Genomic DNA, 15,770 nt, shown 5'->3' with positions numbered 1-15,770 from the left:
AAAGGAGTTTGAAGGCTCTTCCGAGGCTCCAGAGTAAATTGCATGGATGAGCCACTCTCAGCTGTGTGATATGAACACAAACACATCTCTTGACATAAGCTCAGCTCCTACCTGTTGGTTTGCTGGAAGGGATGCAAACAGCCTGTGACCAATTCAGAGCCAGGTGAGAGCAATAGAAGGTGTTAAACTGCTGGGCTGGGTCCACCTGGACACGCCAGGAATTGGTGGTCCCAGCTGGCTCCACAACTTAAAAGGCCAGAGTAGGAGCAGGTGCTTCATGGTCCTCAGCAGGAGAGCAGGATGGGTGTTGTAGGGCAGGCTAGGCCTGTGTGTGGAGCTCTGTTCTTCTGGGGGTTGCTTGGTCCCTTTGCTTTGGTTGTGGGGGCTCAGGGTAGCTTTCTTGATGAACCTGGCCTGCTGGCTTGTGGTCCAGATAGCTTGCAGCTCACCTTACCCGTGGGCTGGGAAGGGAATGTTTCCTTTGTGCTGACCGCTTGGGGTAAGTGAGGGCGATGTCAAGGGGCCTTCTGGCTGCTGCTGTCTTTACACAGTGCAGAGGTATGGCTGGAATGAGAAGAAAAGGGCTGGCTCTGATGTGAAGTGCTAACAGCTTCAGTGCTTTGTGTGTGACTTGGGAGCTGATTATAAGACCCAGCCCTCATGGGCAAGGTTTAGGTGGCCCTGGCTGCTGGGTTCCCTTGTGTCCCTCTGCTGGTTGGGACCCTGTTTCCTACAGAAAGTTGGGGTTGTTGCAGGTCCCTGTTTTTGGTGTGGCATGCTGAAGCCCCTGCTGCTGTCTGCTTTTCCTCTAGACACTGAGGGGAAGGCACATGCCCTGCACAATGACTCTGGCTGTGGGCTCTGGGTTTCGGGGGCTCCAGACGGCTCCAGGAAAGTGTCAGTCTCCTACACCAGCTGCTATGTCTTTGAATGGGTGAGTGACCCCAGGGACCCTGCTGGGGCTGTGCTTACTGCTGCTCTGGCTGCCCTGACTGGTGTGGTTCTCCCCCAGGATGGCAACTACCTCATGATTGTGGGGCTTGAAGGCACAGGTGCAACCGGGCAGAGGGTTCTTCAGGAAGAGAAGCTGCTCAGGTGCCCTGTGGACCTTCCTGGTAAGACTCTGACAGCTCCTTAGGAAACCCTGCCTGTGCCTAGTGGCTGCTCCAAGTCAGCCTGGGATTGGGAAGGGGAGCTCATGGCTGCCCAGGAGACTCCCTGGGGAAGGATGTGGATGCAGGAGCCCAGCTTGCTGGGCACTTGTGCCTCAGCCAGCTCTGGGCCGTGTTTGACTCTCACCTGAGTCCATGAAACTTCCCTTGATTTATATGCAGAGTCATCAGGACAACTTACACCACTGTCCTCTCTGTTTTTGTCACACACACACACATACCCCTACTGTTCCTGTGCTTTCTGAAAACTTATGCTACCTCTTGCAGCCCTGGATGCCCCAAGCAGCAGCGTCTGCTCTGCTGTCCGCAGCCAGGACCGGCTGCCCTGTGCCTCCTCCCCTGTCAGCCAGGGAGACTGTGAAGCACGGGGCTGTTGTTACAACCCCAGGGACAGGGTGAAGACTTGCTACTATGGCAACACAGGTAAGTGTAGGCCCCTGTTCTCCCCTCCTGGAGGAGCTGCTGGCTGGGAAGCTTCCTTTCCTTGGCAGAGCAGGGTTGGTGCATAGCAGGCCCACAGGTGGCTTAGGGTTGTGGTTTTGGCTGTCAAGGGTACTGCCTCATGGAAGTGTCCAGTCACTTTGATTATTGCAACAGAGCTGGCTTTAGGGCCAGGATCAGTGTTACTGTGGGGCACAAGTCTATAGAGCTGGCTGCAGTTGCACGTTGTTGTGCTCAGTGTGTGCTCTGGGGCTTAGAGGCAGGAGGACCTGCAGGACTTGCTGCTCTTGTCTCTGCTGTGATGCGTAGGGCTGTTTGTCCCTGAACTCAAAGCTGACTGTTTTCCTCCAGTGACAGCTCACTGCACACCAGATGGCCGGTTCTCCATTGCTGTCTCTCGGGATGTGACCCTGCCACCTGTTATCCTGGACTCTGTGCGTCTGGCCAGTGGGCCAAGTGCTGGCTGCACCCCTGTAGTGAAGAACAGTGCCTTTGTTGTGTACCAGTTCCCACTTTCTGCCTGTGGCACTACTTTTCAGGTAAGAGCTGCAGCTGTCACCAGGCAGGACTGCGAGCTCCACATAGACCTGGAGAAGCCTGATGTGGCTTTGGCTATTTAGTGGGCACCCTACAGGCTTCTGGAGGCCAAACACTGTTCTGCAGCCTGGCTTTACTGCAGCCACAGTGCCTGGTCTGTTGTTGCAGGTCACTGGAGACCACGCTGTGTATGAGAATGAGTTGGTGGCATCCAGGGATGTGAAGACTGGGAGCCTTGGCTCTGTCACTAGGGACAGCACTTTCAGGTAATACTCTGGAGCTGGGACTGCTGCTATGTGCAGCCTTCCTGGAGGCGTTCTTGCTTGTTGCAAGTTCTGAGCTCACAACAGGGACACTGGTGTAGGGTAGGGACTGGCGTGTCCCTGATTCTCTAATCAGAGGAGTAAAGCTGTTGCTGATCAGTGATGCTACAGATTGCAATCTGAACTCCAGGGAACTTCTAGTAGGTAAAAGGAAGTGTTGGAGGGGAGACTGGGACTATAACTAACTTAAGGAGATCATTAGGTTGCAGCCTTGGAGAAAGGTAGATACTCAGCATCAGAGTGAACTTGCTTGACTTAGGGTGTTCCTGTTCTACCAGGCTACATGTCCGCTGTAGTTACTTGATCACTGGGAGCTTCATCCCCCTGAGTGTTCAGGTCTTCACACTGCCACCACTCCCTGCCGTGTCCCAGCCGGGTCCTCTGTCCTTGGAGCTGCGTGTTGCTTCAGGTATGAGGTCCATGCTACTTGCTCTAGCTTCTTGGGGTGGGCGGAGGCGGCGTTAGCCCAGTGGCAAGAGGTGCTCACATAACCCTGTCCTACCTGGGCAGGAGCCTTCAGGGTCACAGGTTCGAGGCCTGCCTGGGGGGCTGACATCGCTGTCCCTGTTTTCCCGCTAGACCTTCTCTTCACAAACAGAGAAGGACTGGTGGTAGATGGGTGGGTCGGAAGCTGTCTTGGGCAGAGTGACCACGAAATGGTGGAGTTCTCCCTTCTTGGTGAGGCCAGGAAGGGGACCAGTAAAACCACTATTGGACTTCTGGAGGGCTGACTTTGGCAACCAGTGTCCTGAGCAGCTCAGAGTCCCTTGGGAGGCGGTTCTGAAGGGCAGAGGAGCCCGGGAAGGCTGGGAGCTCTTCAAGAAGGAAATCTTAATGGTGCAGGAGCGGTCTGTCCCCATGTGCCCAAAGATGAGCTGGTGTGGAAGAAGACTGGCCTGGCTCAACAGAGTTGCAGCTTGAGTTTAGGAGGAAAAAGAGGGTTTATAATCTTTGGGGAAAAAAGGGCGAGCCACTGAGGAGGACTGTAAGGATGTTATGAGGCTGTGCAGGGACAAAATTAGAAAGGCCAAAGCTCATCTGGAGCTCGATGTGGCTACTGCTGTTAAAGACAACAAAAAATCTTTTTACAAATACATCAATGCAAAACGGAGGACTAAGGAGAATCTGCATCCTTTACTGGATGCGGGGGGGAAACCTTCTTACAAAAGATGAGAAGGCGGAGGTGCTTAATGCCTTCTTAGCTTCAGTCTTTAGTGGCAATACCGGTTGTTCTCTGGATACCCAGTACCCTGAGCTGGCGGAAGGGGATGGGGAGCAGAATGTGGCCCTCACTATCCATGAAGAAATGGTTGGCGACCTGCTATGGCACTTAGATGTGCGCAAGCTGATGGAGCTGGATGGGATTCATCCGAAGGGCACTGAGAGAACTGGTGGAGGAGCTGGCCAAGCCGCTTTCCATCATTTATCAGCAGTCCTGGCTATCTGGGGAGGTCCCAGTTGACTGGTGGCTAGCAAATGTGATGCCCATCTACAATAAGGGCCGGAGGGCAGACCCGGGGAACTATAGGCCTGTCAGTTTGACCTCAGTGCCAGGGAAGCTCATGGAGCAGATTATCTTGAGAGTCATCACGTGGCACTTGCAGGGCAAGCAGGGGATCAGGTCCAGTCAGCATGGGTTTACGAAAGGTAGGTCCTGCTTGACAAACCAGATCTCCTTCTATGACAAAGTGATGCACTTGGTGGATGAGGGAAAGGCTGTGGATGTGGTCTACCTTGACTTCAGCAAGGCTTTTGACACAGTTTCCCACAGCATTCTCCTCAAGAAACTGGCTGCTCTTGGCTTGGACTGGCGTACGCTTCGTTGGGTTAGAAACTGGCTGGATAGCCGGGCCCAAAGAGCCATGGTGAATGGAGTCAAATCCAGTTGGAGGCTGGTCACTAGTGGTGTTCCCCAGGGCTCGGTGCTGGGGCCTGGTCCTCTTTAATATCTTCATCCTTGATCTGGACAAGGGGATCGAGTGCACCCTCAGTAAGTTCGCAGGTGACACCAAGCTAGGTGCTGTGTGTCGATCTGCTTGAGGGTAGGAAGGCTCTGCAGGAGGATCTGGATAGGCTGGACCGATGGGCTGAGGTCAACTGCATGAAGTTCAACAAGGCTAAGTGCCGGGTCCTGCACCTGGGGTGCAATTACCCCAAGCAGAGCTACAGACTGGGAGATGAGTGGTTGGAAAGCTGCCAGGTGGAGAAGGACCTGGGAGTATTGGTTGATAGTCAGCTGAATATGAGCCAGCAGTGTGCTCAGGTGGCCAAGAAGGCCAATGGCATCCTGGCTTGTATAAGAAGCAGTGTGGCCAGCAGGGCTAGGGAAGTGATCATCCCCCCGTACTCGGCTCTGGTGAGGCCACACCTCGAGTACTGTGTTCAGTTTTGGGCCCCTCGCTACAAGAAGGACATGGAGGTGCTCGAGAGAGTCCAGAGAAGGGTGACAAAGCTGGTGAGGGGCCTGGAGAACAAGTCCTATGAGGAGTGGCTGAGGGAGCTGGGCTTGTTCAGCCTGGAGAAAGAGGAGGCTCAGGGGTGACCTTATAGCTCTTTATAAGTACCATAAAGGAAGCTGTAGCGAGGTGGGTGTTGGTCTGTTCTCCCATGTGCCTGGTGACAGGACAAGGGGGAATGGGCTAAAGTTGCACCAGGGGAGTTTTAGCTTGGATGTGAGGAAGAACTTCTTTACCAAATGGGTTGTGAGGCGTTGGAACAGGCTGCCCAGGGAAGTGGTGGAGTCACCATCCCTGGAGGTCTTCAAAAGATGTTTAGATGTAGAGCTTAGGGATATGGTTTAGTGGGGACTGTTAGCGTTAGGTCAGAGGTTGGACTCGTTGATCTTGAGGTCTCTTCCAACCTAGAAATTCTGTGATTCTGTGTACTGCTAAATCCCTCTAAAAAACTGTTGTCCTTGGTCAGAGCAGATCTCCCATGATCCACCATGTGGGGTAGGGGGAACATTGGAAGCTGACAGCTAAAGCTCCTGGTCTGGCTTCCTTAGGCTGGATGCCTAATGCTATCCTGCCTTCTCAGCGCAGAGCATGTCTTTGTTACGGAGCAGACAGCAGCAGGTGCAGATCTGTGGAAAGGACAGTGGGGCTCCCCTTTCTGTCACTGCTACCTGCTCTCGTGCAGAACACGGATGGTTTGTGTGGGTAGATAGCCTAGACAGTGTTGCCCACTCTGATGGAGGGGAATGTAAATGCAACCACATTGTCCCCCAGATGAGGTGGTTGTTCTACCTCTGCTAAAACTCGTGAGGTGCTAAGAGTAATAAGCAAGTGAGTTGGAAAGTTTGGGTGAAACTCCAAATGCTTTGTGCAATTTTTGTTTTGTTAGGTTCTACAACACTCTGGATTTTGTATTACTCTTTGGTCTATCAAGTCCATAAAGCACTTGCTGCACTTTTTAGCATTGAAGCTGCTCCCTTGGGTTAGTTGCCCTAATGCAAAACTATGCCAGGAACAAAGCACAGAAGATTTGAACCTTGTGGATTTTGAAGATCTGGCCATATCTCATTACTCCAAAGAAACAGCACGGAAAAAAATGCGTTGTTACAAGTAGAATTTTGCATCAAAAGAGCAAACTGAGGTCAATTTCTTTAAGGTAAAAACCATTCCCTCTCTCAAGAGGGTGGACCTGAGATGTCCTGAATTTTTAAAGGAAATGAGAGAGTAAAGCTAAGTCTGTGATTTTACCTCCAATTTTCCCTGGTGAAAATGCAGTCTACTTGAAATAAGCCACCAAAGAGCTGACAGGAGCGTCTTCTGAGGAGATTCCATTGTCCTCTAAGTAATCCTTCCTGTTAAACTTAATAAGGTTTGTCAGACTGCGTGTGGTTGAATTTACTAAGCTGACCATTACAACTGTATTGTGCATGTGAAATCAACTGATCCATAGTAAGCCCAAGGCTGTAGAGTAAAATAGGGTTCAATATTACACAGTTTAAGTGACTCGTAGGGCTGCTGCCTGGCTGTGTGTGTTTCACTGATGGTTTGTAGCAGGTAAGGTTTCTGCCTTCTCTGCAACTCCTAACATTTGCTACCTGTTCTGCAGGCTGGGATTTGAAATGTGCCACGAGTCAGGGTCTGACTCGTTTCCCAGCTAACAGCATGGCCCGCTCTGTGTCTGAATAAAACAAAGCAAACCTTGTGTTCATTTGTTGCCTCTCCAGCTGCCTGTGGGGGCTTCATCACCAAGCTCAACGGGACCATTACTAGCCCTGGATGGCCCAAGGAATATCCTACTAACAAAAACTGCATCTGGCAGGTGGTAGCTCCAGCTCAATACCGGATCTCTCTGCAGTTTGAAGTGTTTGATCTGGAAGGCAATGATGTACGTAACCAACTCCTGCATCTCAGAAGTGTGACTATTGGCTAACTTGGAACTGGGCAAATCCTTCGGGTACAAGCCAGAGGAGCCTGACTTGCTGGTGGAGCTTCTGGTTGTTTCCTGACCCTTGCTATAAGAAGCCAGTAATGCTGATTGTTCTCCTTGAAGTCTGAATCTTCTTTCTCCAGGGAGTGGAGAATTAAAGTTGTTCTGTTATAAATGGACTTCTTTCCTCAGCCAGTTTTGCAAAATAGTGGGTGTTCTCCATCCTTAATAGGTGTCCCATCCCTCCCTTCCCTCGGGCTGCCTTTGTAAGAAAATAGAAGTGAATAAAGAGGTAGTTCTTCAAGGGTAAAGCAAATAACCATGAAAAGAGCCTATTCTCTGCCCTGCCAAGGACAGGATGGATTCTGAACAAGACATTCAGGTTTCACTTCCTCCACTGGAAATGGCTCTTCCTTAATTTGGGAAGCTGCTGAAGTTCATTCGATACCACTAGGCTCTTGAATAAGGTGGGAATAATAATTTTACCTAAATTAAATGGAAAGCCTACTATTCTAATAAACACAGCCTTGCTGGAAGACTAGGGCAAGAAGGGAATGGGGTAAGAACACTGACAAAAGAGAATTGAGGGAAATCAGGAGTGTGTATGTGTATATGGATATTTTCTTTCCCTGTCAGTCAAGCCCCTGTCCCCTCTCTCTGAAATGCTCTATTCTGAGTCCAATGCCTCTTCTTGGCAGGTGTGTAAATATGACTATGTTGAGGTTCGTAGTGGGTTGGCTTCTGACTCCAAGCTGCATGGCAAATTCTGTGGCTCAGAGAAGCCCGAAGTAATCACGTCATACGGCAACAACATGAGACTGGAATTCAAATCAGACAACACGGTATCCAAGAAAGGATTCAAAGTCCACTTCTTCTCTGGTATGTGTCTTGTCTCCTCTGACTGCACCTCTAATTGTTTAGTAAATTGTCTTAAACCTCCTGACGTAGTTGCATCTAAAAAGCATAGTTGCTCTGTGCTGTGTTATCTTGGTTTCTCAGTGCAGTGTATGGTCCAGTTTCGCAATGTGAGGTGCATGGATTTCATCAATGCCTCTTGTCCCTCCACAATGGAAGCAATGAGGAACCCGGTCCTAGAAATTCTCTCTGTCTCCGGTGTCATTAAGAATAGCTTTTTTTTTTTCATCTTCAGATAGCAGCTCATACCTTAGATTATCTTCTCTATCTGTTTGCTTGTGCTCTTGAACAGAGCAGCCTGAAGACGGAGGCTCATCAGAGCCTTTACAAACTTGAAAATACAGAGATTGACCAGCAGACTTTTGCCTAGGCTAGTGAATTTGTGTGATTCTTTTCCTGGTCCCTATTTGAAAAGAAAGAGGTGTTGCTGTAGGTTTCTTTTAGATAAGGAGCCTTTAATAATTCAAAACCTGCATTATGTAATGCACTTCTGTGATACATCTTATGGAATGAAAAACAGTTGAAGAAAACTCTGTATGGGCTAATAAGGTGGTGACTGGACTAATCCAGCAATAGGGGTTGGAGGTTTGTGTTTGTATTCTCCAGTCTGGATATGGGGTTCACAGCTGGTGACGGCGGTAGTCTGCCTCTCACTGGCAACTCAGTATTTATTGGTTTGATCTTGCCCAGACAAGGACGAATGCTCCAAAGACAATGGTGGTTGCCAGCATGAATGTGTCAACACTTTTGGAAGCTACGTATGCCAGTGCAGAAATGGCTTTATGCTGCATGAAAATGGCCACGATTGTAAAGAAGGTAGGTCCCTGCTCTCTGCATTCAGGAAAGATGAGCTACCACAAACACAGAGTGCTTCAGGCCTATGTTGGAAGCTAGTTTGTGCAGCCAAGTGCCGTACCAGTCTGGGGCACTGAAAAAGCCCCTGCTAGCTGAGAAACTACTTTGGGAAAGGAAAAACAGGGCTTGTTTTCAGCTCCATCCTTTTCCCAGTCAACATCAACACGGTGGCAGGGTTGGAGACCATGTCACCGGGAGCAGGGCAGAGGAGAAGGAGGAGCAGGAGAATACATTTGGGAGTGAGGGTGCAGATGAGGTTAATGGGGCCCAGGGGAATAAACTGGTTTCTTTCACCAGCTGACCAGTTAACTCAGCCAGCTAGCGCGGCTGCACCAGGGGATGCCAAACATATAGGCCTTCCTGGGGACAAACCCAGCAGAATTGTGCGGTAATCCTGAAAGACTTTCTCCAGTGACCGAAGTCTTCCCTAGTTCTACCATGCTTAGGGTCTCATTGGGCGGGAAGAAGCATGTAGGCCATTTCAGTGATGCAGTTCCTGTATGAGACCTACCTTGATGCCTCTGCCTCATGATCTCCCTCTCCTTCTCAAGCTGGTTGTGAGCATAAGCTGAGCAGTGCCGAGGGAATGATGAGCAGTCCAAACTGGCCTGACAAGTACCCAAGCCGGAAAGAGTGCACCTGGAATATCTCTGCAACATCTGGCCACCGAGTGAAAGTAGTGAGTGACCAGTGAATGGGAGTGCCAGGGGAGAAACATGCTCAGAATTGTGTCTCTGTCACTTTCCTTATTCTTGCTGTAGATCTTCAATGAGTTTGAGATTGAACAGCACCAAGAATGTGCCTATGACCACTTGGAAATGTATGATGGGCCCAACAGCAAGTCACCTATCCTCGGTCGCTTCTGTGGCAGCAAGAAACCAGACCCTGTGGTAGCTTCTACCAACAAGATGTTCCTTAGGTTTTACTCTGATGCTTCTGTGCAAAGAAAAGGTTTCCAGGCAAAACACAGCACAGGTAAGCTGATTCCCTGCCAATATCCCAGTGTGATGAGATGTCATCAGATCTCACTGTGTTGTTTACCAGTGAAGATCAGACCCACTTTTTTGCAAAAGGAGCTTAGCGTGGGTTTTATTTGGTTGTAACTTGTGCTAACCAGCTCTCAGACCACTGCTAGCACCATACCATAGATGCTAGCTGAGAGGTCTACTGACATCAGGTGTTCCTACTCATCTTCCCTTGTTTAAATTGAAGATGGTTGGTTGAGCAGCAGCTGCATCTGTTCCTCATCCATCCTCAGAAATTGAGGTGATACAGCTTAGCTTAGCAAGGGATGCCGCTAGGGTATATTGGCCCACACACAGAATGAGCGTATACCAGATTGGTTATGGTGGAAGTAGAGATGTGCTGTGAACAGACACAGCAAACTTGATCTTCTATTTGTGGCAGCCCAGAGGTGGGTGTGTTGTATCAAGGTTCACTTTTCTGAAACCTTTGCCAATAAGTGAACGAAGCAGACTGAGCAGCAGTGCATGTGAGAGGCATCTTCCTCACTGGCAGCGGGGAAACCAAAAGGATCAGGCTCCTCTATATTATGTGGGTCATTGGCTTCATGGATGACTGAAGACTTCACTGTTTTGTCTTAATCGGGTGCAGTGCTTAGTTACCTTCCCTGTTGTACATGTGCTGGAGGTTTTCTTTTCCCACAGACGGCCCAAAAGCGGGATGGCAAGTCTTTGTCATGAGGTAGGGCCTTTGAGGAGACTGTGTCTTGTGCCCTTTCTTCCTTCAGTGTGTGGCGGGCTCTTAAAGGCTGAAGTGCAAACTAAGGAGCTGTATTCCCATGCTCAGTTTGGGGACAACAACTATCCAGGTCAAGCCAACTGTGACTGGGTGATTGTAGCTGAAGATGGTTATGGGGTGGAGCTGATATTCCAGACATTCGAGGTCGAGGAAGAAGCTGACTGTGGGTACGACTACATGGAGATCTACGATGGTTATGACAGCACTGCACCCCGCCTGGGACGCTTCTGTGGTTCAGGGGTAAGCCATAGTGATGGTGAATTCACAGTGCTGGCTGGAGGTGGGAAAGAAGGGAACTCGTGTCCTTTTTCGGAGAGGGTCAGCAGTCACAAATTGGTGATGGGAATGCCTTGTGTGTCTGTGTTTTGCTTCTTCCCCTCTTGGTAAAGATTACAGTCATTTTATCTGCTATACGGAGTTGGTCTGAAAACCCTTCCAACTGGCTTTCCCTTGCTAAGCTAGGGCTGTGTGCAATCAGCATGGGACTGCTGCATTGCTGTGCCCTAGCCTGGCCCCAAAAGCATTGTGTGAAAGTAAAAAACTACTTCCAGAGACTGGTTTAATCCTCAGTTACTTCCTGCCTGCAGCCAAGGTACATTGCAGTCATGCTCTGGAGAGAGTGAAGGGCGGAGCTGTTTGACTCTGGGATGGTGTCCTGTCTCCTAAATTGTTATCTGTGTCCCCCTTTAACAGAAGTGACTCTGGAATTGGAGTTACTCGCTCCAACAGTGGGTGGTATTTAAAACCAGAGGTTCCATGTTTGGTTTCTCTAGGACTTCAGCGATGAAACAGAGAATGTGCTTATTGAATTTAAAGAGAAACAATCAGGCAGCCTGTGTGTCACACCAGCCTGTGCAAACTGGGGAAATAGTCTGGAAAACAAGCAAAGGCATAGCAGATTGGTGCGTAGAAGTTCAGGACAGGGGGGCAGTAATCACCTACCTGCATGCTGTCAAACAGAGTGGTGGGGAAAGCATCAGTCCTGCAGAGAAGCATGGGGAGGCTATTGCAGGACACAACAGTGAGGGAAATAGCCAGTTTTGCTTGTAAGATATATGGCTAAGTTATTTTGCTGCTAATCGACCCTGGAAGGGCCTCAGCTGCCTACAGGGTCCACTTTGCATTGTGTCATTTCCTGAAAAGATTAGGACAAATTAGAGCATACTCAGAAGGCTGGAACAAGAATGTCAAGGGAGTCCTGTGAATGTGACCTACCAAAACCAACCGGAAGAACTGGGATTGTAGAATGGACTGGCATCAGTCGTCACATGTTAAAAGGCATGCATGCAAAGAGCAAGGGTATATGCTCAGGAAAGCGGGCAGGGCAGGAGGTACTGAGTTCTCAGTATTTGTGTTTTCTGGCCAGTCTGTCTTCACTGTGAGCTTGAACCCTGGTATCGTAATGCAGTTATTTAGCATGCAAACTTGACCAATCTATGTTCTCTCTCTCTCTCTTTTTTTTGTTTTGGTCTTCCTTTTCTGCAGCCTCTGGAAGAAATCTACTCTGCAGGGGATTCCATCATGATTCGATTTCACACAGATGACACCATTAACAAGAAAGGCTTTCACGCCCGATACATTAGTACCAAATTTCAGGATGCACTGCATATGAGAAAGTAATGTGACTGCTCCTTTCAGACATTCCCCATCTGAAGATTGAGACATTTAACTGTGATCTTTGTCTTTTTTTAAGCTTCTGTGCACCTGGCCTAAAGCAGTGTACAGCATTTTCTGTAACTAAAACTAAATCCAGTCACAAAAGTTTGCCTCTGAAATCATTAGCTTGACCCTCTCTTGTTAACATACCCAGGACCAAAAATTGTCTTCTAATCATATCTGTCAGGGCATAATCATTGTATTTTGCACAGCTTCCCGTGGGGTTGAGTGAAGACTGAGCTTGAGCTGAGAGAAGTCTCAGTCTCTTGAATATCCTGTCTCTAGGTGACACTTCCTAGGCATCCTGTACATGAGCTGTGTGAATGCATTTCCTGGAGCAGATGATGAGGACAGCCACGCGGTAGGATTTTCTCAAAGGACCTTGGGGAGCACCCACTCTCCCCTACAAAGTACTCTGTGCAATAAGTGAACGACCAGACGGCCAGGACTCCAAATTCCATGGCTCCTTCTATCCCATCCATTTATTGTCTTGGTTATCGTGGCTTGAGAGGTAGGAAACGGTACGGGGATGGTCTCTTTAGGTCTCTATTTCACTAAGGCACTCATGGGCAATTATGAGCTAAAAGCTGAGGTATGTTAGCTTTAATAAAGTATTTATAATCCAAGGATTACTATGTTTACATAACCAATGTACTGTCAGGCTCTGGGGTGACACCTTCTGCTTGGGTGTATGACTGTGAAGTGGGGGGCCAGCGCCACTGTCAGGCACAAATGACCTTTCTGGAGATGAGGCCTTTTCCAGATGGATAATAAATTGACCCATCCCTCTCCAGAAGTCCTTGAACAGAATGCGATCCAAGTATTGTGAATACTATGGGAAGCAAATGCATGAAAATATTTTATTTTTCATGTTCTAAGCAAGAAAATTTATACACACACATGGTTGTATGTATATAAAATGTGCATGTAGAAGACCAGTAGCCAAAGCCTTAATTGTCATGTGACCAATACTGATCCATTGACTATAGCTTTACTGCAGACTGCATAAAACCATGTTATTTCTGTTTGTTTTTGTAGCTCTGTTTTGTTTCTGTTTTCATTTTGTGTGGCCTTTTTACAGGGAAGGCCTTTTGTCTCAAGCTGTTTGTCCATAGAGGTCTGGGAAAGTGAGGTGTGCTAGCTGGGGTCTCTTCCTTGCCCCCATTCAAGCAAAAGTGCAGTGACTCAGGTCTGGAAATAAAAGCCTGACGCCAGTCCCTGTGAAGCAGAAGGAAAGTTCCAAGTGGCAAGCAGCAGTTCAGATTTCCTGGCTCTCTAATGGGAGTAATGACTCTGGAGAGAAGTTACTGTAGAAGCTTCCTGTGTACTTCAACATCTGTGCTCTCTGCTGCGATATTTTCTCATCTTTCTCAGACTGTATTCAATGCTCTGGTTTGTTGCAGATGCTTGCAATATGGTTTGATGGATCTGCTGCATTTGTTACCATTCAAGCAGGTGTCTCTTGTGACAGTGTACTCACAACTGTTGTACTGTACGTTTCAACCAATGATCTGTGTGGAGTATTTCTGCTGTACTGACTGGGCTTAACAGTCAATTCTAAATGTGTGAAAGTTTCTTAAGGAAAAAAAGTGAGACCCTCTAAGGTGTATATACATGTTCTGGTCTTCGTGTGGTTTTACCTTTCACTAACTAAATTTTTCTTTTTTAGAGGGGGAGGGAGAGGGAGGGTGTGGGGGCAATCAAAATGTACATATGCAGAATGAGTCTCTGCATTCATTAAAGACTGGATTCAGTTGCATGTTCTGTTGTATGCATGCATTTACCACGTCGTCAAGGGGAGAGAATTTCTTAATACATTTCTTGTTTCTGCTGACTGTTGGTTGTGTCCGCAGCTAATAGCGGGTGGGATTTCCTGTCTGCAGAAAGTAACTTTTGCTTGAGCCTTCGCTTGATCTTGGTTTTGGGAATCAGAAGGACACTTAGGCAGTGACACTTGGTCAGCCAAAGGCTACATCATTGTCTTGTGTTCTGTGCTGATCCTTTAGTGATCTGGGATGTAGATCTACAGTGATAAATGTGGATGTGGAAATTAGTCCATAAGTAGGTTTCAAAAGAGAAAGCTCATATAGTGCTCTACAGGGTAGAGCCTTCAGCAGCAGGTCCCAAAGACTCCAAAATGAGTTCCAAAATAAGGGGCCAGGAAGCCTTCAGTCACATAGCCAGTTATGGGCTAAAGTGATGTTGAAGCATTGGAAACGATGCAGACCAAGGGAAGCCAGTGGGGAATGGGAGGTAAAATAGAAGACGGAATATGAACCAATGCAGCAGCTCATGGAGAAACACTGACATCTGCAGTTGCAGCAAGGTATGTTCTCACTGTGTGCATGATCTATCTGTTGTACGTGCGGGGACCTTTCACAGGCTTATATATATATTCACTGTGGTTCAAATAGCATTGTCCTTTAATTTCTCTTTCCACTCTGATTGCCAGCTACCAGTGCTGTGGGAAATGGCCAAGCCTCATTTTAAGAGACGGGACTTAATTTTCCAGAAAGTGCCCAAGAACCGTCCAGTCACCATGTGTGAGATGCTGAAGGGAATACCTGTTGTCTGCCAGGAGATGCTTCATCCTCTAAAAGCATGAATTCAGTGGTACACCACAGTGGAGACAGAGAAGGTTGTCCACAGCAGAGAGCTGTTGGTCTCAGCATCAGGCATGAAACAAGCTGGCCGAAATCCTCCACTTTGTCCTGGCATTCCCAGTAAGTGTGCTCTGTCAGACAAGGTGTTAGCCTTAGAGAATAAAAGTAGGATTCCCCTCAGGCTGGGCTCTGGTACGAATTAAACACATCATCTGAGCCAGGAGCACTTTTGCTTGCCATAAGGCAGATAAAAAGGAGGTGGAGTCCTCAGTGCCCTGAAGCTAAGCTTTCCATGTGCTGGCCAGACTCTGCCCCCGGCAGAGGAGCTGCTTTACCAGGTGTGCTGGGATCCAGCCAGGTTACTTGACTCACCCTGACAGAAATGCCATCGTCTCTTCCTCTTTACAGGTCTGCAGTTTGTTTTTTAGCAGGAAGAGAAGCGTATCTTAAAAGGAGTGCTAACCTGGAGCCGGACGGTCAGCTGTTAGCGCGTGCAGGGATTTCTCAGGGAGGAGAGCAAAATGGTGAGTGGGAGCCGTGCTGTCTCTCTCGGTTGATGGATGAACTCAGAACTCAGGGGAGCGGTCAGGGCAAGAGAAGTGAGGCCATGGGAACACTCAGGTGTTTGGTGGAATGCTCCCTGGGAGCATTCAGCCCTCCTGTTCTCTGTCCCAACCAAGTCAGTCGAGCTGGCCCTTCTGCTCTCTCTGCGTTTCCCTGTAGTGCAACCAATGCTTTCTGACACCTGACTGGGTTTTAGTGTCTATCCCAGCTTTTCTGTCCTGGAGGTGTCACCTGGTGTTGGGCAGTTGGGGCAAAGTGGAAGCATGGTTGTGTTGTTTTCTTTTTTAAGCTAAACTGCAGTATAAAGCTTTCTCTTGCCCAGGATGTGCCCTCGGCAGACAGTAGCTCCTGTAGTTAATGCTGCAGGGAAATCTACCCAACTCACGTCAGGTCACTGACACTCAGAGCCCTGTAAACATCATGCTAGAGTAATCTGGGCAATCGGCAAACAAAAGCAGGGGCACTGCAGTCATTTGTCTGCAACCACTATGTTGAATTATGCTCACTTTAAGTTTTGAAATGTCAGAGCAGGCAGATCAGGATTTTCAGCTGGGACAACTAGA

At 48.5% G+C, this 15,770-nt stretch overlaps 1 protein-coding gene across 1 annotated transcript; it reads left to right on the top strand.

Annotated features, from left to right (window-relative positions):
- Nucleotides 1-300: 300 nt before the first annotated feature.
- LOC116491300 (tolloid-like protein 2) lies at nucleotides 301-12,290 on the top strand. The gene is made up of 14 exons (XM_032191164.1): nucleotides 301-499; nucleotides 813-934; nucleotides 1,013-1,115; nucleotides 1,440-1,595; nucleotides 1,965-2,152; nucleotides 2,319-2,416; nucleotides 2,752-2,882; nucleotides 6,651-6,811; nucleotides 7,552-7,732; nucleotides 8,459-8,584; nucleotides 9,175-9,302; nucleotides 9,385-9,598; nucleotides 10,374-10,624; nucleotides 11,870-12,290. Exons 1-14 carry the CDS (start codon nucleotides 301-303, stop codon nucleotides 12,002-12,004), a joined length of 2,193 nt encoding a protein of 730 aa, XP_032047055.1. The 3' UTR covers nucleotides 12,005-12,290.
- The last annotated feature ends 3,480 nt before the right edge of the window (nucleotides 12,291-15,770 follow it).

Source organism: Aythya fuligula, chromosome 7, assembly GCF_009819795.1.
Source record: "Aythya fuligula isolate bAytFul2 chromosome 7, bAytFul2.pri, whole genome shotgun sequence".
Taxonomy (NCBI): domain Eukaryota; kingdom Metazoa; phylum Chordata; class Aves; order Anseriformes; family Anatidae; genus Aythya; species Aythya fuligula.
This window is presented reverse-complemented; position numbering and strand designations above follow the sequence as displayed.

Excerpts from the sequence above, each read along its gene's own strand:
- LOC116491300 (XM_032191164.1), top strand. The coding sequence starts at position 301 with ATGGGTGTTGTAGGGCAGGCTAGGCCTGTGTGTGGAGCTCTGTTCTTC. Across the intron at positions 1,116-1,439 it reads GTGCCCTGTGGACCTTCCTG|CCCTGGATGCCCCAAGCAGC; the intron begins GTAAGACTCTGA and ends TACCTCTTGCAG. Across the intron at positions 2,417-2,751 it reads ACTAGGGACAGCACTTTCAG|GCTACATGTCCGCTGTAGTT; the intron begins GTAATACTCTGG and ends CTGTTCTACCAG.